The 24,581-nt window shown below is 39.1% G+C and overlaps 1 protein-coding gene across 6 annotated transcripts in view; it reads left to right on the forward strand.

Moving 5' to 3' along the window:
• Window positions 1-24,581, forward strand: part of AASDH (aminoadipate-semialdehyde dehydrogenase) — a 38,962-nt gene that overhangs the window by 7,781 nt on the left and 6,600 nt on the right. For all 6 annotated transcript variants that reach the window (XM_081812341.1, XM_081812336.1, XM_081812342.1 and 3 more), the window contains exons 4-12: window positions 342-658; window positions 5,951-6,143; window positions 13,178-13,419; window positions 14,383-14,489; window positions 15,004-15,176; window positions 15,616-15,808; window positions 16,399-16,514; window positions 17,498-18,290; window positions 22,932-23,095. In XM_081812341.1, the coding sequence (XP_081668467.1) occupies window positions 342-658; window positions 5,951-6,143; window positions 13,178-13,419; window positions 14,383-14,489; window positions 15,004-15,176; window positions 15,616-15,808; window positions 16,399-16,514; window positions 17,498-18,290; window positions 22,932-23,095 (2,298 nt within the window). The remainder of the gene's footprint in view (window positions 1-341; window positions 659-5,950; window positions 6,144-13,177; window positions 13,420-14,382; window positions 14,490-15,003; window positions 15,177-15,615; window positions 15,809-16,398; window positions 16,515-17,497; window positions 18,291-22,931; window positions 23,096-24,581) is intronic.

Here is a 24,581-nt window from a genome sequence, read left to right on the forward strand (position 1 = left end):
TTTTTTTTTTTTTAAGATTTTATTTATTTATTTGAGAGAGAGAATGAGAGACAGAGAGCATGAGAGGGAGGAGGGTCAGAGGGAGAAGCAGACTCCCTGCCGAGCAGGGAGCCCGATGCGGGACTCGATCCAGGGACTCCAGGATCATGACCTGAGCCGAAGGCAGTCGCTTAACCAACTGAGCCACCCAGGCGCCCTCTAATTTATTTTTTTAATCCCTAGTTATATAGAAGTACTCAAAACCATGTTGAAGGAGTAAATGAATACTTTGTATTACTTCTATGTAAAAAAGAACCTCTTTTAACATATTTATACTGTGAACTTTGTTCCCCATGTAACAGAAATTCAAATCTTCCTATGAAGTATTATTGAATTATGATACACTTAAAGAATGTAATGACCTAGTGCTCTTCAGACTTCACTGGAAAAATGTTGAAGGGAGCTTGATGCTAAATGACAGAAAACAGAAATATGAAAAAGAAAAAATGGCAGACAGCACAAATTCTGGGAACAGCAATGAAGAAAAGTCAGATGAGCACCTGGATGTGAGGCTAAATCATTGCCTGGCCTATGTTCTCCATACATCAGGCACTACAGGGATACCTAAGATTGTCAGAGTCCCTCATGCATGTATAGTGCTGAACATCCAACATTTTCGGTGAGTTCTGTCCTTCAAATCCTTCTTCAAAACTTGTATTTTAAAGTCAGTCAGAGAAAGACATGTATCATATGACCTCACTGATATGAGGAATTCTTAATCTCAGGGAACAAATTGAGGGTTGCTGGAGTGGTGGCAGGTGGGAGGGATGGGGTGGCTGGGTGATAGACATTGGGGAGGGTATGTGCTATGGTGAGCGCTGTGAATTGTGTAAGACTGATGAGTCACAGACCTGTACCTCTGTATAAGTACCGTGCGCTAACCGATTGCGCCACTGGAGCTCCACAGACCTGTACCTCTGAAACAAATAATACATTATATGTTAAAAAAAAGGAGAAGATAGTAGGAAGGGAAAAATGAAGGGGGGAAAATCGGAGGGGGAGACGAACCATGAGAGACGATGGACTCTGAGAAACAAACTGAGGGTTCTAGAGGGGAGGGGCTGTGGGGGGATGGGTCAGCCTGGTGATGGGTATTAAAGAGGGCACGTACTGAATGGAGCACTGGGTGTTATACGCAAACAATGAATCATGGAACACTACATCAAAAACTAATACTGTAATGTTTGGTGATTAACATAATAAAATTAAAAAATAAATTTAAAAAAGAAAGAACTTGTATTTTAAAGGGGAAAAACATTTTTTTAAGGATTTTTATTTATTTATTTGATAGGGAGAGCACAAGCAGGGGGAGTAGGAGAGGGAAAAGCAGGCTCCCTGCTGAGCAGAGAGCCTGATGTGGGCCTCTGTCCACAGGTCTGTGGGATCATGACCCGAGCCGAAGGCAGACACTTAACCAACTGAGCCATCCAGGCACCCCGAAAACATTTTTATAAGTAAACTACCCCCGATGTGGGACTTGAACTCATTGCATGTTCTACCAACTGAGCTAGCCAGGCAACCCAAGGGAAAAATTTAATTTTTATTTATTTTTAAATTATTTGAGAGAAAGAGAGAACAAGCAGTGGGGAGGAGTAGAGGGAGAGGGAGGAGCAGACTTCCTGCTGAGCAGGGAGCCTGACACCGGGCTTTATCCCAGGACTCTGGGATCATGACCTGAGCTGAAGGCAGACGCTTAACCGACTGAGCCACCCAGACACCCCCAAGGGAAAAATTTTAATCTCTATTCTTTATAACTTTTTTCTAAAGATTGAGTCATTTATTTGAGAGAGCACGCACGTTGAGTAGGGGGGAGGGGCAGAGGGAGAGAGAATCTCAAGCAGACTCCCCGCTGAGTGCGGAGCCCAATGTGGGGCTCAATCTCATGACCTTGAGATCATGACCTGAGCCAAAATCAAGAGTTGGACGCTTTAACCGACTGAGCCACCCAGATGCCCCTGTTTTTTAGAACCCTTGTTCCTAAATTGATAGTCATAAGTAATTGGGGCTCTTGTTTTGGCTATATCTAAACTTTAATTCTTTGCAGGCTAGGACTTCACCTCTCTGATCCAGACCTGGAGCCAAACAGGGAGCAAATAAATGATGGTTGAAGCTTTGCTTCTTAATTATTAATAAGAAGGGAGTGTATTCCTGGTAGAGGTACAGCAGACATATGGGAGAAAGAAGTTTGGCTTGCTAGAGTGTATCAGGGCAGAGCTGAGGAAGGAGTGGGAGGGCAGGAGCCATGTGACCTGAGGGGGCAGGAGCCTGGTATGCCCTGTTGAAGAATTTTGCACTTATCCAGTAGATGTAAAAAGATTTGCGTTCATTACGTTCGTTCCTATAGCATTGTAGAATTTGGTTTGCTTATCAGGAGATGAGAAATCTCTATGAAGTCGATTCTTAGATTGAGAAGAAGGAAAGAGAAGAGGAAGGGAACCAAAGGAGAGTAGTCTTAGGAAATCAAAAGGGGAAACAAACAAGTATAGAAACTTTGTGACATATATTTTTATGTCATTTTAAGTTTTATATAATTAAAAACTTTCTAACAACCACATTTTAAAAGTACAAAAAAATAAGAGGGGTGCCCGGGTGGCTCAGTCAGTTAAGCATCCGACTCTTGATTTCAGCTCAGGTCATGATCTCAAGGTCGTGAGATTGAGCCCCGAGTCAGGCTCTGTGCTGGGTGTGGAGCCTACTTAAGATTCTTTCTCTCCCTCTGCTTCTCTCTCTCTCTCTCCCTCTCCCCCCTACCCTGAAAAAAAAAAAAAAAAGGTAGAAATAAGAAAATTTAACAATACCTTATTTAATTCAGTATATCTAAAATATCAATAATGTAATCAATATGAAAATTAGTGAGGTATTTTACACCCTTTTATGTTTATCTTAAATCTAGCGTGTATTTTACACTTACACATCTCAATATGGATTAGCCACATTTTTAGTGCTCAGTAGGCACATGTTTCTAGTGCCTACCATACTGGACAGTGCAGGTCTAGAAGAAGGGCATGGTGAAATGAGGCAGAGAGGAGTCTTGTAATTGATAATCTGGTCTTTAGTGACTTTATTTCCGAGTGCCCAACACTGAGGACAGAGTACATTAGGCTGGGAATAAGGGAATGAGAAATAAGGAAATGGAGATAATAAAGTGTTCATTTCTAGGAGCTAGTTTTAATGGGAAAGAAAGAATTCTGGGAGGGTATAGGTTTATCTTTAAGATGGGAGACTAGGGTGCCTGAGTGGCTCAGTCATTTGAGTGTCCCACTCTCGATTTCCCCTCAGATCGTGATCTGAGGGTCGTGAGATCGAGTCCCATATTGGGCTCTCCACTCAGTATAGAGTCTGCTTGAGATTCTTTTTCTCCTTCTTCCCCTGTCCCTTTTCACACACACGCTGTCTCTCTCTCTCTCAAATAAAATCTTAACCAAAAAAAAAAAAGGAGGGGCGCCTGGGTGGCTCAGTTAAGCGGCTGCCTTCGTTCAGGTCATGATCCCAGGGTCTGCTCATTGGCGAGCCTGCTTCTCCCTCTCCTTTTGCCTGCTACTCTGCCTACTTGAGTGTGTGCGCTCTCTCTCTCTCAAATAAATTAAATACAATCTTGCTCTCAAATAAATTAAATACAATCTTAAAAAAAAAGATGGGAGACATTAATAGGCTGATGGTAGAGAATTGGTAGGGAAAATTGGTTTGAAAAATCAAGAAATAGTGTTGTAAAGGAGTAAGATACTTTGAGATGGAAGGGTAAGGAATGTTAGAGGAAGCTGATGGATTGTAACTTCCTAGGCAACAGAAGGCAAAGTCATGTGTTAAAGAGTATGAGAGGTGAGGTGGGATGGAGATGCAGGGAACTTGAAGAGTGGAGCAGATTTGGAATCTAGTGGAGGTGGGAGAGGCACTGGGCCAACAGAGGCAGGAATTATGTATAAAGTGGGAACAGGTATGTGCCCAGTGAGGGATAAGGGGCTGATTTATTTTTTTATTTAAAAAAAATTTTTTGACAGCACGGGAGAGGGAACACAAGCAGGGGGAGTGGGAAAGGGGGAAGCAGGCTTCCCTCTGAGCAGGGAGCCCCATGTGGGGCTTGATCCCAGGACTCTGGGATCATGATGTGAGCCGAGGGCAGATGCTCAATGACTGAGCCACCCAAGCGCCCCAAGGGGCTTATTTAAAGTATAGGAATTTCTTGATTGCTATTTGTGCTTGAATTTAATGAAATTCATTTACCTGTTAAAAATCCCTTTTTGGTTTACTTTCAGGGCCATAAAAGTCACTGCAGAGGGGATTTATAGTAAGTTCACACTTGGTTTCCTTCCTGGGAATAAAAGCCACTCTGAAGAAGGAATTTATGGCAGCTTCATTTCCCAGAAGTTTTTATGAGTAGTCCTATAAGGGAAGCTCTAAGAAGGCTTCTTTCCACATCTGTTAAATCCAAAATGTCCTCAGCTCAAAGTAATCTTCATATCAACTCTGGGGTTCCGAGTTGGTCCCCACAATACCATACTTGAAGATATTTTGAAGTTAAGGTAATGCCTGCTTTTTAGATAGAGTGGGTTTTATGTATTCAAAATGAAGCCATGCCATAGGCTTGCTACTGCCTATCTAATACTCCGTAATATCCTAACTACATATATTCTGCTCTTTGTTCAGCTGCTGAGAGAAAAGGCCAAATAGTAGGAAAAGGGAGTCAGGTCTCTATTAAGCATCATTAAGTAAGTAGGATAGAAGAAGTCAAGTTTCTACCAGAAAAGCAGAACCAGGAGGATATATCAGGGACTTGCTATAAGGAATTGGCTTATGTTTGTCGGGGCTAAGCAAGACTGAAGTCTGTAGTATAAATAGAAAGGGATGATCATGAGCAGACTGGAACCCCATAGGCATGTGTTTGTTCACAGGCAAGTCAGGAAAGATCTAGGGGGAAGGGAGAGTAATTGTAGACCCAGATGCTGTGTCTCTTTCAGAGAAGGCCTAACACTCTTTAAAGGCCTTCCAGTTGAGTAAATTGAGTTATCCCAGGATAATCTCCCTTTTGATTAAAGTCAGCTGAGTAGGGACTCTGTCTACAAAATCCCTTCACAGCAGGACCTGGGTTAGTGTTTGACGGAATAACAGCGAGGTGTGTGTTCTACTAAATGGCACCTGCCTCCCTCTGTCCTCCACGTCTTTTTTTTTTTTTTTTAAGATTTTATTTATTTATTTGAGAGAGAATGAGAGCACAGGAGAGGGGTTGGAGTCAGAGGGAGAAGCAGACTCCCCGCCAAGCAGGGAGCCCGATGTGGGACTCGATCCAGAGACTCCAGGATCATGACCTGAGCCGAAGGCAGTCACCCAGCCAACTGAGCCACCCAGGCACCCTGTCCTCCACGTCTTGAGAGAGAAGGTCCTTTCTTTTTTACCCTAACAGAAAACATACTAGAAAGGAAATTCTGGGGACTGTGTTTAATCCAGCCACACTTACACATCAGAACGCCATCACAGATGATAAAATATGTCATGGTAAGAAGTGGATATTTTTATTTATTTATTTATTTTTAAGATTTTATTTATTTGACAGGGAGAGAGACAGCGAGAGAGGGAACACAAGCAGGGGGAGTGGGAGAGGGAGAAGCAGGCTTCCCGCCGAGCAGGGAGCCTGATGCGGGGCTCGATCCCAGGACCCTGGGATCATGACCTGAGCCGAAGGCAGACACTTAACGACTGAGCCACCCAGGCGCCCTAAGTAGATATTGCTTTAAATGGCTTTTAATCCTTATATTCATAAAGAACAGTTCTAGAATTAATAGCACCATTTTGGTTAATCGACGAGAAAAGAGTAAAAATCTGGCCAACATCCAGAAACTTAATGGTCATAATTTTTTAGGATATGTGATTACCAAATGTTAGACATTTCTCATAACTGCATTCTGTTTTGCCTTAGGGTACTTTTCGAAATCACACAGGAAGATGTTTTGTTTCTGGCTTCACCTCTGACCTTTGATCCTTCCGTTGTGGAAATATTTGTTGCTCTATCAAGTGGTGCCTGTCTGCTTATTGTACCAACTTCTGTCAAAGTGCTTCCATCAAAATTAGCTGCTGTTCTCTTTTCCCATCACAGAGTAACTATTTTGCAGGTACATTTCAGGGACAAATGAAATGTTTTGTCTTTTATTATTTAACATTTTTAAAGTTTTAGAGAATATTTTGTATTCCTGTAGTTTTTCACAGTAGGTTAATGATAATCTAGTAAGATTATTATGGGCTGTCTCCTGATGATACCACTTAATTCGCCTGAGAATGAAAAAAAAGGTTAATTCTATTTAGAAAATTACTTTACTGTCCATTTGGTACAATAATGACTAGAGGAAGTTGACCTTCACCCAAATCTTCTGGGATACACTGCCTCTCCTATCTTAAACTTTAGCTTTTAGTGGAAAACACAAAGTTGAAGTAAGTTAAATGATAATTAGTTAGGAATTTAGATTTTCTGACTTTTTATATCACTATATGTTACATTAACTTACGGAAACAAATACTTAAGTTTGTCATTTTTAAAGATTTAAAAAAATATTTATCTGAAAGTATGTGACTGATGTTACATTGCAAGTAGTTAAAGATACTAAAGAGAATTAACAAAATTATATGCAAATCATGATAAACTAAAAATAGCAGTTTTATATCTAGTGTAAGAGACTTGAGGATGTCCTAAAGGCAAAATTTGATATTGACTTTGTTTTTCGGAAGTTTTTCATTCTTAAAAAATATATATATGTATAATATATATATAATGAATATAGTAATGTGGCTTGATGGGTATATCAATGCATATAAATTTTCAATCTCTGGTGATCATTCTATCAGTCTGGACAAGACTTTAATATAATTTATTTTCCTACAACATTCAAGGAGTATAATTTTCAAGAAACATTTGCAAAGTACCTTAGTAGATTTGAGAGATAGTTACTAAAGGAAAGGAGACTTTCCTTCTATGTCAAGTCAATGAGTTCTTTCTCTTTAAATCCGATCCCCTTGCTTAATGTTTTAGCACGGTCTCAGATAAATTTACTCTAGTAGTGGGTTTTAACCTTTTTGGGGTCCTAAATCTTTGAGAAACGGATATACATTTACTAACTCAGATCCCAAAACACAGCAAGTTGTGCATATAGTTTCATGGTGATTTTATTTAATTCACAATACTTAATTTGGAGTATTATCAGCAGATGAAATTTGAGTTATTTTTGTTTTTAAAGCTTTATTTGAGAGAGAGAGAGCACGAGCATGAGCAGGACAGGGAGAGGGAAAGAGAATCTCAAGCAGACTCCTCGCTGAGCACAGAGCCCAACCTGGGGCTCCAGCTCATGATTGTGAGATCACAACCTGAGTCAAAACTGAGTCGGACATGTAACTGACTGTGCCACCCAGGCGCCCCCAAATTTTGAGTTTGAGGAAGGAAGAGAAGTACACAAGCTGACAGGCTATACTTTCCTCTTTATAAGGCATGTCCTCTCTTGTTAGAAGGTTGGGGAAGAAGAACTGTAAAGTATCCTCCAAACTGAGAAGGGACTTTGAGATGAAAAAAACAAAGCAGGCAACTCCATACAGTTTACATAGTTTTATGCATGGTAACATATTGACAGGGAGGGATGGATGGATGATGATGTGGAGGGGTGCAGCTATTCTCTGCAAAGACCGGACCTTAGTCTACAGATTTTATAGACCAAAGGGATGTGTAGGGGAAGGCACTATAGTAAGATCAAAGGGTCTACATGTACCTGACAACTAATCTTTAATTAGATCTTGTGGCACCATCCCTGCCTCAGAAAGGGGAGAGAATGTGTTATCTTGAACAAATTTATGGAGGGCCAGAGCAAGCCTCCCCCTCCCCCTATCCTGGCCTCAGTGGGCATTGCTAAGCTACGTATATTAATCTCCAAAGGTCCTGTAACACCTAGCCACCTATGTGAACAAGATCTCATTTAACTGCCCACATGAACAAGATGGAGTGCTAAGATGGATTCAGTATTGTCGGGTCTCTTATGTCTCATAGTGAGGCATTTGTTGTTAGGGTTCATTTTTTCCTTCCAAAGTCAAATTTCTTATCAAATGATATATAAGTCATTAAGGATTTTTGCCTTTTTGCCTATATAATAGATATTCTATACTTAAAAAAGAAAGCTTCCTGTATAGATTTTATTTATAAATAATAATGTTACCTAAAAACCTAATTGGATGTATTTTAAGATTGTATTTGAGAGTGAGGGAAAGTGACAGGGGTGAGGGACAGAGGGAGAAGCAGACTCCCCACTGAGCAGGGAGCCTGATTCAGGGCTTGATCCCGGGACTCCGGGATCTTGACCTGAACCCAAGGCAGACGGTTAACCAACTGAGCCACCCAGGCGCCCTCTAAATGGATATTAAGCAAGGATCTTTTTTTTTTTTTTTTAATTTATTTGACAGAGAGAGACACAGCGAGAGAGGGAACACAAGCAGGGGGAGTGGGAGAGGGAGAAGCAGGCTTCCCGCGGAGCAGGGAGCCCGATGCGGGGCTCGATCCCAGGACCCTGGGATCATGACCTGAGCCGAAGGCAGACGCTTAACGACTGAGCCACCCAGGCGCCCCTTAAGCAAGGATCTTAACAGGTTAAAAGACAGTACATGCTCTATTAAGGTTTTATTTTATTTATTTTTTTTAAGATTTTATTTGTCAGAGAGAGAGAGCACAAGCAGGGGGAGTGGCAGGCAGAGGGAGAGGGAGAAGCAGGCTCCCCACTGAGCAAGGAGCCCGATGCGGGGCTCGATCCCAGGATCCTGGGATCATGACCTGAGCTGAAGGCAGACGCTTAACCGACAGCCACCCAGGTGCCCCTTTATTAAGGTTTTAAAAATTAAAAAAGAACATCTTGATTTAGTGTGGGGGAGAAAGGCCCCAAAGTGAAATGGACTAAGCTTTTGAGGAAATTAAAGACTGACTTTGTTTCAGGAATAAGGAATAAGGACCTTTTTGGTTTTTTACAAACCTAAAATACATTTGAGCTTTTTTTTTTTTTAATACTCTGGGTAGCAAAGTTACATTAAACTTGATGCCCTTTAAAAGTGAAGCCATTTAGGGGCGCCTGGGTGGCTCAGTTGTTACGCATCTGCCTTTGGCTCAGGTCATGATCCCAGGGTGCTGGGATCGAGCCCCGCATTGGGCTCCCTGCACCGTGGGAAGCCTGCTTCTTCCTCTCCCCCGCTGCTTGTGTTCCCTCTCTCACTGTGTCTCTCTCTGTCAAATAAATAAATAAAATCTTTAAAATAAATAAATAAAAGTGCAACCATTTAATTAGAGTGAAATCTCAGGTTGCTAGCTACCAAAATGTCAGCATAATAATGTTTTTCAGTTTTATGTGAATTTTTCCTTAGAAATTTTGGAAGGAACCTTAACATTCCCTGTTTTATCTGTTATTTACTAAGTCCTATTTTTCTGTGCCTAGGATGATTTGGTAACAAAGCATATTGACTAGAATTCTGCCACTAAATTTTATCATTTCAGTTTGAGTATCTGAAGAGTGTTACTATGCTTTATCATGCTGAATATTCATAGCTGTGCAATCATTTGTAGAGTTCAAAGTTGAAATAATTATCTTTAGCACCAGAAATTAGGCCAGAACATTTCTTTTTTTTTTTTTTTAATTTTATTTATGAGAGCGAGAACAAGCGATCACGTGCACGTAGGGGGAGGGGCAGAGGGAGAGGGATAAGCAGACTGTGCTGAGCACTAAGCTCAACGCGGAACTCTTATCTCAGGACCCTGAGATCACGACCTGAGATGAAACCAAGAGTCAGATGACCAACCAACTGAGCACCCAGACATGCCTAGAACATTTCATTTTGATAAGAGATTTTCCTTATGATAAAACTTGGTGGAACAGTTTACTTGATTTAGGATGCCTTATAAATAGAGTGGCCATTATAATTTATTACCAAAAAACCCAGAATCTTGAGAGTGAATGGAGGTGCTAAATTCCTAGACAGGAATCTGGAATAGTAAGTTTGTATTGGGATGTAGGGTCATCCTATTACTTAAATATTTTGACAAACCAAGACTTTAATCTTTTTGAATTAAAATTCAAGATGTCCATTAGGGCTGCTGCTAGCTTTTATTGAAAGAAACCATTTAAAAATCTTGATTCACATGGAAATTTTCTATGGTCAAGTAAAGAGATTGGCAGATCCTCTCCCTGATAGAAAGCAACTATAAAGCTGGAGAAAATTGAAGGCAACTACGTCAACACTTTGGAAATAACCAAACGCCTACAACTACCTGAAAAGTGTTTGTTTTTAAAAACTGTTGTGTTTTGCATAAAAATGGAATTCGTGGTATTCTAGACTAAGCTGCTCTCCCTGCCTCCCCCAGCACAGTCAAAACAGACTTTTCTGTCAGGGCCTTTTGCTCATAAGGGCGATTATTCAGTTTGGAATGGTAGGCTATGTCCATGCCCAAAAGCACTGTCTATGGAAATGTTGAAGCAGGCCGGCATGGAGGGCCAAAAACTCCACTGGTTTGAGGTTGTGGTCACAGGGAGGGAAAGCACATTCTGGCTAAGGCTGTACTTGGGAATCAGACCAGAGGGCCCAAGCACATTCCTGGCTGACCTTGAGGGTATGTGCATGTACATTAGAGACACAAAAGGACCCATGGAGAATAAAAACTGGATTAGGCTTGAAAGTGACCTAAACTTTGAGCTCATCTATCTATACACACAAATCCATCTCTGTGGACAGTCTGTCCAGTCGTTGCTCGACTACTGAGCTGTGCAGACAAAAGGTGACTCGTAGGAAGTAAGACTTAAAAATGAAAAGAATATATATTTAAGGGGCACCTGGATGGCTCAGGTTATGATCTCAGGGTCCTGGGATCGAGTCCCACATTGGGCTCCTTGCTTCCCTCCCCCCCGGCCCCCCACTCGTGTTCTCTCTCTCACATGAATTTAGAAAAAAAAAAATACATATTTAAAAGAACAACTGAGCAGTGACATTAGTGGCCACACATCACCAGGAAGACAGATTTTACAGATTTAATCCAGGCTAGTTAGTAACAAAGAAACAAGCAAAAAAGCAACAAGAAAAAAAAAAAAAAAAAAAAAGCAACAAGAACATTTCATAATGATAAAATGGCCAGTACATAAAGAGGTACGTTGTTGTATCAAGAAGATGTAACGATTATAAACGATTATCCACCTAAAAATGGAGGTTCCAAATACGTGAAGCAAAATGGACAGGATTGAAATGAGAACTAGGCAACCCAGTAGTTCAAAATTTTAATACCTCACTTTTAACTTTTAATACCCCAATTTTAATACCCCTAGGTCATGAAAAACTAAACAGAAATCAGAACATATAATATAGAAAACTTGAACATTTTCAGCCAAATTCCATTTATAGAACACAATATTTAGTAAATGCAGAATATGCATTCTTTGCAAGCACATTGAACATTTTCTAGGATAGATCATATTCTCAACCACAAAACATGTTTCAGTAAATTTAAAATGTGACCAAGTGGCATTTATTCCAGGGAGACACACTTGGTTTAACATCCCAAAATCCACTGATAATTATGCTTTTTGTTCATTATTTATGTAGTATATATTAACAAATGCAGAAGTATTTGGCAAAACCCAACACGTGTGATGAAGGAAAAAACCTTAAGTAGGAATAGAAGAACTTCCCCAGTGTGATGAGGGGCATCTGCAAAAAACTACAGCTAACATCCTGTTTGGTGAAAGACTGACTGCATGCTTTCACCCTAAGATTGTAAACAAGACAAGGATGTTTGCTTTTGTCACTTCTCTTCATCATTACTCTGGTTGGTCCAGGCAGTGCAAAAAGGAAAAAAAAACAAAAACCCAACACGTTACTGATAGAAGTTAAAGAGTTCAAAAATGAAGAGACATTAAATGTTTGTGGATTGAAGTCTTAATATTGTCAAGATCTATAAATTAAACATGGTTCCTGTCAAAATCCTAGTAGGCTTTTTGGGGTAGAAATTGATAAATTGATCCTAAATTTGTATGGAAATGCGAACGCTAGTCCTGATCTGTTCAATGGACTACTACTCAGCAATAAAGAGCCCCATGGTCTTGAGTGTCTGTGCCTCCCCCATTCATTTGTTAAAATCCTGATGAACAACATAATAGTATTAGGAGGTGTGGCCCTTGGGAGTTTTTAGGGCATGAGGGTGGAGCCCTCATGAAAAGGATTAGTGCTCTCAGAAAAGAGACCCTACAGAGCTCCCTAGCCCCTTCTACCATGTGAGTATACAACAAGTTGGCAGCCTGTAACCTTGAAAGAGGGCTTTTACCAGAACTGGACCATGATGGCACCCTGATCTTGGACTTAAAGCCTCCGGAACTGTGAGAAATTTCTATTGTTTGTAACCTACCTAGTCTGTGGTATTTTGTTACATCAGCCTGAACTGAGACAAAAAGGGAATTGATAAATAAAACATAGGTGCATCACAAAATATTTATATGGAGTGAAAGAAGTCACGTCAAAACAATACATGATGTGTGATTCCATTTTCATATAATTCTAGAAAATGCCAGCTGATCATTAGGAAATAGATCAGTGGTGGTCTGGAAAAGGGGTCCAGTCGAAGGGGGGGAGCGTTAACAGTGGTAATTTTAGGGCTGAAGAATATATTCATTATTTGGATTATGGTGATAGTTTCACTGATATATCTATATATCTGTATCTCAATTTATATTGTATGCTTTAAATATGTTCAGTTTATTTTATGTCAATTATACCTCACTAAAGCTGTTTTTAAAGATCTTTTTTCATATTGTTTAGAAACATTTTTTTAATCCTTTATATACTTTTTTCTATATAGAGATAAGTATGAACTGATTTTATATATTTTGTCCTTTTTATGTTTAAACCGTCTTGTCTAAAGTATCCAATGAAGCATAACTAATATTTTTCTTAAGTTTTTTGCTAAAGCAAAATTGATATCTACATTAAGAAGGTAATGCTGCTTCAGGAGATTTCCAAAATGATTTATAATTTTATAAACACCACCTTAATTTCCATGTGGGTGCCCAGTGTTAAGCTTTGAACTAATTATTACAGTATTTACTTTTTTAAAGAAATTAAGGGAAATAAATTATCTTTAATATATTCACAGGCGACACCAACTTTGCTTAGAAGATTTGGATCTCAGCTTATCAAGTCAACCGTTTTATCAGCCAGTACTTCTCTTCGAGTATTAGCCCTTGGTGGTGAAGCATTTCCGTCATTGACTGTTCTCAAAAGCTGGAGAGGAATAGACAATAAAACACAAATATTTAATATTTATGGTATCACAGAGGTATCAAGTTGGGCAACTTTTTACAGGATTCCAGAGCAGTTTCTTAATTCTACTTTGAAGTAAGGGTTTTAATTACTAAATAGACTAGAGAGAAACTGTATTTTTCCAGTATCTTAACATTAACACTAACAATGTTTTTGATAGGCACTGCAGTAGTAATTTTAGAAACACTATTTTACCTAGAATTTTTATTTTTTAAATTTTTTTAGAGGGAGGGTGGGGGAGGGCACAAGGAGAGGGAGAGAGGATCTTTTTTTTTTTAAAGATTTTATTTATTTGTGGGGCGCCTGGGTGGCTCAGTCGTTAAGCGTCTGCCTTCGGCTCAGGTCATGGTCCCAGGGTCCTGGGATCGAGCCCCGCATTGGGCTCCCTGCTCAGCGGGAAGCCTGCTTCTCCCTCTCCTACTCCCCCTGCTTGTGTTCCCTCTTGCTATGTTTCTCTCTGTCAAATAAATAAAATCTTAAAAAAAAAAAAAAAGATTTTATTTATTTGAGAGAAAGATCGAGCAAGAGAGAGAGCACGAGGGGTGGGGGGCAGAGGGAGAGAGAGAAACAGGCTCCCCACTGAGCAGGGAGCCCAATGTGGGGCTTAGTCCCAGGACTCCAGGATCATGACCTGAGCCACCCAGGTGCCCCGGGAGAGAGAGAATCTTAAGCAGGCTCCATGCCCAGCATGGAGCCCAATCTCACAACCCTGAGATCATGACCTGAGCCGAAATCAGGAGTCAGTCGCTTAACTAACCGAGCAACTCAGGCGCCCCTGTTTTATCTAGAACTTTAAGCTGGGGATCCAGAACCTTTCTTATAACTGGTGCTACAGATCCTGCTATAACTTTTTTGTGACTAAACAAAAATAAATAACCTATAATAACCTTTCCACCTAACCTTTTCCTCTTGGCAGTCTTTGAATTATAACATAACCAAAACTTTTTTTCTTTATTTAGTATGATGTGATTTAAATACATTGGAAAATCTATTCAAATGAAAAATTTAAATGTGGTTTGGGTTGTTGTGTTTTCATAGATCTGAATTGCCGGTACCACTGGGATTTCCACTGCTTGGAACAGTAGTTGAAGTCAGAGATACTAATGGTTTCACAATTCAGGAAGGCCGTGGCCAAGTATTTTTAGGTGGTTTTACATTTGTTGATTGGGAATATCTTTTTTTTTCCCCCCAGAAAATAATCTGTGTTAATTTTATTCTTTGATCAATTTCTTATGTCTGGTATTCTTTTCAATGATGATAATTTTTAATCTCATTCTCACAGTCATGAAACATTTAATATGTTACCATAATTATTTCAGATAACAGTGTTTGATACCCTTAGGGAAAATATAAAAGTAATGTAGAAATTGCAGGTTGGATCTTTATATTTATAGCCAAAATTCTCTATAATCAGTATTCTAAGAATTTTTTAATCACATATATGTTTTTAGAAATCTTGTTTTATTCCTTTATTTTACTGAGGTTATTGTATTTAATTTTACCAGATAACATTTAAAAGTGTGCTGCCCCCTTTCCTTATAAATAATTCAAAATGTGAAACTTAGTAACTGAACTTTTGAAGATGTTCTTGATTTGATGGTTTTTAATATATTTTCCGTGGATTTTTTTTTATTACATTGGTGTTTATATCTTGTGAAGGTGGCAGAAACAGAGTATGTTTTCTTGATGATGAAATGACAGTACCACTTGGCATGATGCGAGCCACAGGAGACTTGGTGATGGTGAAAGATGGAGAGATTTTTTTCTTGGGACGAAAGGACAGTCAGATCAAACGACATGGCAAACGTCTTAACATTGAACTGGTGCAACAGGTAGAACTATTTAAATACTAAGTGTCTACTAACATATGTAGGTTTTAGAGGTAGCCTCCACCAGTTTTCTGTGCCAGCATTCTCTATTAATGTTATTTAAACCTAAGATTTTTTGTATTAATGATGGATTACGATAATAGGTATGGGTTATTCATACCTATTCCCAGCATGAAGAAAGAGTTGTTTTTTAAATAAGTGACAGAATGGATTTTGATAACTGTGAAAATAATGGTTTACTTTGCTCTGGGAGCAATTATTTTTGAAAAACAGGAAGAACCCAGTGTGCTGGTAATAGCAGTAGTAGCAGTTGATTTTTTTTAAGTGTCTAGTTATTTTACATTTTAATTCGACTGTGTTGATTTCAGACATGAGAAGTTTGAGCATTTATGAAGTTTGCTTTTAAATGTCCTCTGACAAATTGGGATAATTTCTCTCATAGGTTGCTGAAGGACTTCAGCAAGTGGAGTCTTGTGCAGTTACATGGTATAATCAGGAAAAATTAATTCTGTTCTTGGTGTCCAAAAATGATTTAGTAAAGGAATACATCTTTAAAGAACTGCAGAAACGTCTTCCAAGTCATGCAATCCCGGATGAACTTTTGTTGATTGATTCTCTACCATTTACATCTCATGGTAAAATCATTTGAAGCAGATATGTTTCAGTGCCAAATGAATACTAATTCATAACTAGTTTAAAGGCCTTTAAATCCTTATTATTCTAAGTAATATTAGCATATATTGTGGTAGACCTCTATTAAGTGCTTTGTATAATTAACTCATTTTATCTCTAGAAAATCCTGTGAGTAGGTAGTATAATTCCCATTTATAGATATGGAAAATAAGGCTTAAAGAGGTTAAGTAATTTTCACAAAATTACATTGCTGGTTAATGGTAGAGTTGAAATTCTAAGACTTTTCGATTTCAAAACATGTTCTTAATGACGATATTGCCTTCCCAGTTTCATCTTTATTTAATATTTACATCAAAATGCAGTAATTGTTCCGTTAATAGGACCATTTTTTAACTCTTTAAATAAGATAAACATTAGCTCTTCCTTTCTTACTACCCATTACATTCTTGGTAGTGTGGGCTTACGTTCTTTAGAATTGATTATCTTTCACAAACTATAAGACTTCAAACTTTGACACTGAAAAATGTGTGGATTCTTATGACAAATGAAGATAGGGTTTGAACTGAAATTTTAAAATAATTTCTCTTTTTAGGCAAAATTGATGTTACAGAGTTAAACAAGATATATTTAAACTATTTAAACTTGAAGTCTGAGTGCAAACTCAATGGAAAAGAGGAACTCTGGGGAAAATTACAGTATTTGTGGAAGGTATAACTTTTAAGATATAAATTTGTTATTATAAAGAAGTCATGTTACATCTTTTGGGACTGTTAACATCCTAATACGGCTGATAAAGTTTTCTAAGAATGTTATTGATGCCCAAATGTTAAGTAATGTTAAGTAATATACCATTGTTTTTTCAATTTGTATTAAAATAAGGATTAGGTTCTCTACTGTAAGATTAAGCTCCCCATAAAGAAATTTATTAGAAGTGAGGTAGACAGGGATGCCTGGGTGACTCCGTCGGTTAAGCATCTGCCTTCAGCTCAGGTCATGATCCCAGGGTCCCAGGATGGAGCCCCGCATCGGTCTCCCTGCTCAGCGGGGAGCCTGCTTCTCCCTCTCCCTTTGCCCCTCCCCCCATGTTCTCTCTCTCTTTCTCTCTCTCAAATAATCTTTAAAAAATAAAAATAAATTAATTTGAAATATGTATATATTACAACCATAGGTCACTACAGTTTTTCTTAGATAAAATGTGGAGCTTTCTGAAGGGTTCTGAAAAGAGGATGTAATTATATAGTCTTGTTTGAAAGTAAAAGATAGCTTGGTAAGTCTCATTTCATTCTTAGATTCTTGGAATATAATTTGATTTAGTGAAGCAAATGAATATAAATATTGTTCCCATATTATAGAAATATCAGATATTAGTATTTTGTGGAGTTTATAATTAGTAAATCATATTTTTATAATTCTACTCGCTATTTTATGGGTAGGAAAAGTGCTCTAAAGGGAGATAAAACTTGTAGTTTTAGAGTGAGTTTGTGACAAAATTGGTAGCATAGTGATCATCTCCTTTATTATAAAGAAAATACCTTTAAAGTTTATTTTAATTAACAAAATATTTATTTTGTGTGTCTTTTGTTCATATCATTAATGTAAGTACTGTGCTGTATATATTACCTATAAATTGGTTGAATTGTTTTGGTTTTGGGCCTTTACTTCACCATATTTCTCCCTTTTCTCATCTATAGTCTATTCTGAATCTCTCAGAAGATCCTTTGAAGGTTCCTGATGAGTCACTCTTTTTAAATAGTGGTGGAGATTCCTTAAAGTCCATACGGCTCCTCAATGAGATTGAGAAACTAGTTGGCACATCAGTACCTGGGCTTCTGGAAATTATTCTAAGCAGTTCCATTTTAGAGATTTACAATCACGTACTTCAAACAGTGTTTCCAGATGAAGATCTGGTATTTAGCAAGAATTATGCCACTAAAAGAAAATTCAGCGACATTAATCAAGAAGAAACCAGTGGAAGATCTTTACATCAGAAATCTGTCATGACGTTAAGTTGTGACAATGAGCTAACTGCTTTTACTGCAGTGAGCAGAGGGAGTCAGATTTTGTCACTGAATACTAAATTTTTAACTAAGTTAGGACTTTGCTCTTCAGCCCATTCTTCTGAATTAATTTCACAAACTAATATTCAAAATGTGAAAAGCTTAAATCCTTCAGCTCTTACTGGGAAGTCGAAAGACCCATCCCATGTTGCAGAAGTTTCTGAAGAGGGAACATATGTAATAGCAGCCAAGAAAATGGAGCTACATGTGAGATGGAGGTCAGACACAGGCAAATGTGTGGATGCTTCACCTCTAGTTGTAATCCCCGCTGTTGATAAGTCATCCGCAACTGTGTACATTGGCTCCCATTCTCACAGAATGATGGCAGTTGACCTTCACTCTGGGAAGGTGAAATGGGAACAGATTTTGGGAGATCGAATTGAATCCTCAGCATGTGTATCTAAGTGTGGAAACTTTATTGTAGTAGGTAAGTTTCTGAATTTGAGGTTTATAGAGTTAAACTTAATTACCATATGATAATGCTAGTACCAGCAAGTTAAATTTAAAAACTTATGTATGGTGGGTTTGGTGGTTGTTAAAGAGTAATGGTTGGGGCACCTGGGTGGCTTAGTCGTTAAGTGTCTGCCTTCGGCTCAGGTCATGATTCCGGGGTCCTGGGATTGAGCCCCGTGTCAGGCTCCCTGCTCTGCAGGAAGCCTGCTTCTCCCTCTCCTGCTCCCCCTGTTTATGTTCCCTCTCTGGCTGTCTCTCTCTCTCTGTCAAATAAATAAAATCTTTAAAAAAAAAAAAAAAAGAATAATTGTTAGCCACATGCTAATTCACAGTGTGGGCCTTGGGTCCTAGTCTCTGGATTTGAACCTAGCTCTAAAACTGTTCTCAGCTCTGTGAACTTTGACAAGTTGCTGAAACCTCTTAGGACCTCATGTGTTCTTTTTTTTTTTAATTTTTTTTTTTATTCTTGTGTTAATCCCCATACATTACATCATTAGTTTTAGATGAAGTGTTCCATGATTCATTGTTTGTGCATAACACCCAGTGCTCCATGCAGAATGTGCCCTCCTCAATACCCACCACCAGGCTAACCCATCCTCCCACCCCCCAGGACCTCATGTGTTCTTATGAGTATATGTGTATAATAAATAAAACATGTTGCATCGTAAATTGTCCCAAAACTTAATGGTTTAGATTAAGTAACAAACACGTACCAGTTTCTGAGGTCAGAAAGGAGCAGCTTAGCTGGAAGTCCTGGTTCAGGGTTTCCCACGTGGCTACAGTCATCTGAAGGCTTGACTTGGGCTAGAAAATCTGCTTCCAGGACAGCTGACTCAACACTGCAGCCAGCAGAAGGCTTCAGTTCCGAGCTGGTTCTCAAAAGGAAGTTTTCCAGTTTGTTGTCACATGGGCCTCACAACCTTGAGCGTCCTTACAACCTGGCAGCTAACTTCCCTCAGAGTGAGTGCTCTGAGAGGTGGGGGCAGGACGGAGGGGAGGGAAGGGGAGAGGAGGAATGCAGTACTTTTATGCCTTAGTCTCCAAAGTTGCGTACCATCATTTTTACTTCTGTTCATTAGAAGCACATCATTGAGCCTGGCCTATTATACTCAAGGGGAGGGGAATTTAGGCTCCAGCTCTTGAAAGGAAGAGTATCAGAGAATTTGTGGACAGATTTTAAAGCCACTACAATCATCATAGAGCTTTTTTTTTATTTTAATTCCAGTATGGTTAACATAGTGTTACATTAGTTTCAGGTGTACAATATAGTGACTCAGCAATTCTATACATTAGTCAGTGCTTATCATGACAAGTGTCCTCTTTAATCCCCATCACCTGTTTCACCACCCCCCCAACCATCAGTTTGTTCTCTAGAGCTGTTTCTTGGTTTGTCTCTCCACCCCCCCACCCTTATTTGTTTGGTTTCTTAAATTCCACATACATCATCGAGCTTTGGAGAAGATGAAGTGAGATAATTGCTTATGAATCCTTTGGTATGTTGCAAGGTACTGACTCATTAAGTGTTAGCTACTAGCTGCTATTCAGTTTCACTAAGGTATGTGACTTACTTTACTAAGAATATGGGGTCCAGGTGTAATGCCTCTCCTTGACTACTGTTCTCTTTACTCCCTCTGCTGCATGAAGTTTTTACTTTATCTGCTTATCGAATCTTGTGCGAAGTGCTTAGGAATATGTCTCCCTACTTGTGGTATCCTAGCTGGTATCTACTTGAATCTGAGTTTGATCCTTCTTCCCTCTTGCCCATGTACATTTTGAAACATATGCTACAGGAAACTTTTAGTGATCTGTGTGCATGAGTAGGTGTCATTCCCATCCTGAAAGTCAGCTCATGTAAGTTACTGTTTGTAGCCCAAGAGTCAAGGCCTGTGGCACATGGTAGTCACTTAGTACTTCAAACATTTTTTTTTTAAGATTTTCTTTATTTATTTGAGAGGGAGAGCAGGCATGAGCAGGGGGAGGGGCAGAGGGAGATGCAGACTCTGTGCTGAGCAGGGAGCCTGACCTGGGGCTTTATCCCAGGACCTGAGATCATGACCTGAGCCAAAGTCAGACGCTTAACTGACTGAGCCACCCAGGTGCCCCAACATTCTTAAATTAAGATATAATTTACATACAGTAAAACTTAACCTCTTTATAGCTCTGTGTTTTGACAGATGTGTACTGTCACGTAGGCAGTACCACAATCAAGAGTTCATTACTCAGAAGGTTCTGTGTCACTCTGTAGTCATCCCTCCTCCTCCTCCTAACCCCAGGCAACCACTGATCTGTTTTCTGTCCCTCTAGTTTTGCTTTTTCTAGTTTTTGCTTTTGAGTCTGGCTTCTTTTACTTAATGTAAGTGTTTGGATTCATCCATATTGTTGCATGTATCAACAGGCTTGTTCTTTTTTTTTTTTTTTTTTGAGCAACAGAGCCCATGTGAGCGGGGGTGGGGGGAGGGTAGAGAGGCATACATGGGGCTCAGTCTCACAGCCCTGAGATCATGACCTGAGCCGAAATCAAGAGTGGGACGCTTCACTGACTGAGCCACCCAGGCGCCCCAAGAGGTTTTTTTTTTATTGCTGGAAGTATTCTGTTGTGTGGATATACCATATTTTGTCCCGTTCACATGTGGGTTATTTCCAGTTTTTTTCCCCCCAGTTTTTGATAATTATGAATAAGACTGCTGTAGCATTTGTGAATAGGATCTCGTGTGAATATAAGTTTTTATTTCACTTGGGTCAGTACCTAGGAGGTGGAGATTATACGGTAAGCATAATTTTAACTTAGTAAAAAATGCCCAAAATATTTTCCAAGTTGACTGAACCACTTTGCATTACCACCATCAATATGTGAGAGGTTGTTCCACATCCTTGCTAACACCTGGCATGGTGAATTTGAAAATATTTTTATTTTAGCCATTCAGATTGTTATGGTGTGGTATTTCATTATGGTTTTAATTTGCATTTCCCTAGTGACTAATGATGTTGTTTCTTTTTATGAACTTAATTGCCATCTGTGTATCCTTTATGACCTGTCTCTTCAGATCTTTTGCCCAGTTTTTTATTGTTACGTTTGTTTTCTTATTGGGTTCTGAGAATATTATGTGTTCTGGATACGAGTCCCTTATCAGATATATGTTTTGCATATTTTCTCCTAGGCTGTGGCTTTTTTCCCCCCCTTTCTTTCGTTAACATTATGTCTTTTGAAGAGAAGTTCTTAATTTTATTTAAAAAAAAATTTTTTTTAAAGATTTTATTTATTTGACAGAGAGCGAGAGAGGGAACACAAGCAGGGGGAGTGGGAGGGGGAGAAGCAGGCTTCCTGCTGAGCAGGGAGCCTGATGTGGGGCTCGATCCCAGGACTCTGGGATCATGACCTGAGCTGAAGGCAGACACTTATCGACTGAGCCACCCAGGTGCCCAAGAAGTTCTTAATTTTAATGAAGTCCAGTTTGTCATTTATTTTCTTTTATGGATCATGCTTTTGATGTCCTATCCAAGAAATTTTTGCCAAACCCAACGTCACAAAGATTTCCTTCTGGAAATGAACTGAACTGAAAGAAATTTTTCATTACCCAGCTGAGTTGTGGGGTACTGCACTGTGTAGGACATTTCTCTTCACCATCACTAAGCAGGCCACTTTCTTGCTACTAAGTAGTAACTGCTCGAAAGAAAACAGCACCACAGTTATTCTGGAATTGGGCCTCAAGTGAGCAGCTGTGGTAATAAGCATAGGCAGAGCCGAGGAGAGAATGGTGGGCCAGTGCCCAAAGTCAACTTCCTCTGATTTACACGCACCGCAGGGAACTTGAGTGATCTTCACTTTGTAGGTTTTGAGCATTCCCACTTCCCCCTGGGTTACTCTGGCTGCCCGGAGTTAGGGACTGCTGCCCTAGCCTCCCATTCATTGCAGCAGTTTGGGAGAAGCAGTCTGCTGTCGTAAAGTACATGGGCTCTGGAGCGTGACTTCTTGGATTCAATCCTGGCTCTGTCACATGTCAGCTGAATAGTTTTACCCTAGTAACTTAAGCTCTCTGTGCTTCCTTTTGTCATCTATAAAATGCAGATATAATAGCACTTGCCTCACTGGGAGGATTCCATGAATTAACAGATGTAAAATTCTTAGAACACTTCACAAGGTAAAAGCTCAGTAAAGGCTGGCTATTGTTAACGTTAGCATTTCTTGAACACCTTCTATGCACTGGGTACTTATCCATTTTATCTTAATTATCACATTAACACTGGAGTAGATGTATCCACATGCTGCAGAAAAATAATCTGAGGCTCAGTGATGCTGGGTAATTTGCCCAAGGATGGCAATGAAGAGATTTGATTCTGGGTCTGTCAAAGCCTCTCTCCACTGTAGTGGAGAGTGTTTTCTCAGTAGTGAAGCACTTTAGGGTACTTTAAACAAAATAAGGTATACCTACTAAATAAGTATTTTTTACAAGTGGTTACTGTTTGGTTTCTGCTTTACATTGCTGAAATTTAAATCTGAGCTGAACACAGATGTACACATGAAGAGCATCAAATATAAATTGTCATGATTTAGGCTAAAGAATTATTTTCCAGTGACGTATTTAAATCTCATCTTTTCTATTTTGTTTCCCAACAGGCTGTTATAATGGGTTAGTCTATGTTCTGAGAAGTAATAGTGGAGAAAAATACTGGATGTTTCCTACTGAGGATGCTGTCAAAAGCTCAGCAACTGTGGATCCAACCACAGGACTCCTTTACATTGGATCTCACGACCAGCATGCATATGCCTTGGATATTTATGTAAGAACTCACCTCATCAGTTTCTTATCATAAGCTTAGAAGAGTGTGAAACTGTCAGGTGCTCTTAACTAAGGGAGCAGATATTAACTATTCCCTAAGTTTAGCATTGTGGTCTGGGAAGAATGAGTTAATTAACAGTCTTAATATCTGAAGACATTTTTAACTTCCTAACCAGATTTTCACAAATAAATTTGCTACTCAGAGTTTTTAAATATAAAGAACTTAGAATTACTGTCTTGACAATAGAAAAGAGTCACAAAGGAAAATATCAGTAAGACCTGATAAGTTGGGGAAATAATTTGAAGCAAATGTGATGGTTAAAAATCATTGATAAGAATAAATGGAAATAAAGAACAAAAACAAATTATAAGGACCCAGATAGAAAAAAAACAAGAGATATAAACATAAAAAACCCCAAAGAAGAAATGCCTAGTAAATATATTTAAATGTTTCATACTTTAATAATCAAAGGAATGAAAATTTATATAATGAAGAAACAGAGTATTAGATCAGAATGGTATGGTAAATGCTGGTGAGAGTAGGGGGAGGTTGTAACTAGTGAAACCTCTGAGGAAAACAGATTGGCTATAGGTAACTTTCATACCCCCCTTTTTTTTTTTTAAGATTTTATTCATTTATTTGACAGAGTGCAAGCCAGGGGGAGGGGCAGAGGGAGAAGCAGGCTCCCCGCTGATCCCAAGACCCTGGGATCATGACCTGAGCTGAAGGCAGACACTTAACCGACTGAGCCACGCAGGTGCCCCTCATATCCTTTGATTCAGTAAAATTCTTGTCCTTGGCAAGCGAATCAGAGACATGGACATATATGTACACCAAGATGTCTATTCCTAAGTTGTTCATAATACCAGGAAATTAGTTCCAAACAATTTTCAGTGATAGAGAAATTATTTTATCTTCAGATGGAATATTATGCATTAAAGTAATATCTGAAGAATTTTACCAAATAGGTGAGCTAAAGTAGATACCAAGTAGGGGCACCTGGATGGCTCAGTCAGTTAAGCATCTGCCTTCAGCCAGGTCATGGTCCCGGGAGCCTGGGATTGAGCCCCACGTTGGGCTCCCTGCTCAGTGGGGAGTTTGCTTCTCTCTCTCTCCCTCTGCCCCTCCTCCCTGCTTGTTCTCTGTCTGTCTCTCTCTCAAATAAATCTTTAAAAAAAATTAGATACCAAGTATATATTCAGAATGATCTCAACTATATTAAACTGTGTATGTCCCAAAAAGATCAAAAGGGAAAATGTTAAACTATTAACAGTGGCTGTCTCGGTGGTCCTTGTCTTCTTTATACTAACTTGAATCTCTACAAGTAGACTATATTACTTTTATACTAAGAATAAAAAGTTACATTAACTAAATAGATGTAGTATCACAAGGATTAGGACATGTAGATTTGTTAACCACCAACAGAAACCAATTAATTTGCTTTCTTATTTGCAGAAAAAGAAGTGTGTTTGGAAGTTAAAATGTG

This window comes from Leptonychotes weddellii, chromosome 2 (assembly GCF_054177405.1).
Source record: "Leptonychotes weddellii isolate Sample4059 chromosome 2, ASM5417740v2, whole genome shotgun sequence".
NCBI lineage: Eukaryota > Metazoa > Chordata > Mammalia > Carnivora > Phocidae > Leptonychotes > Leptonychotes weddellii.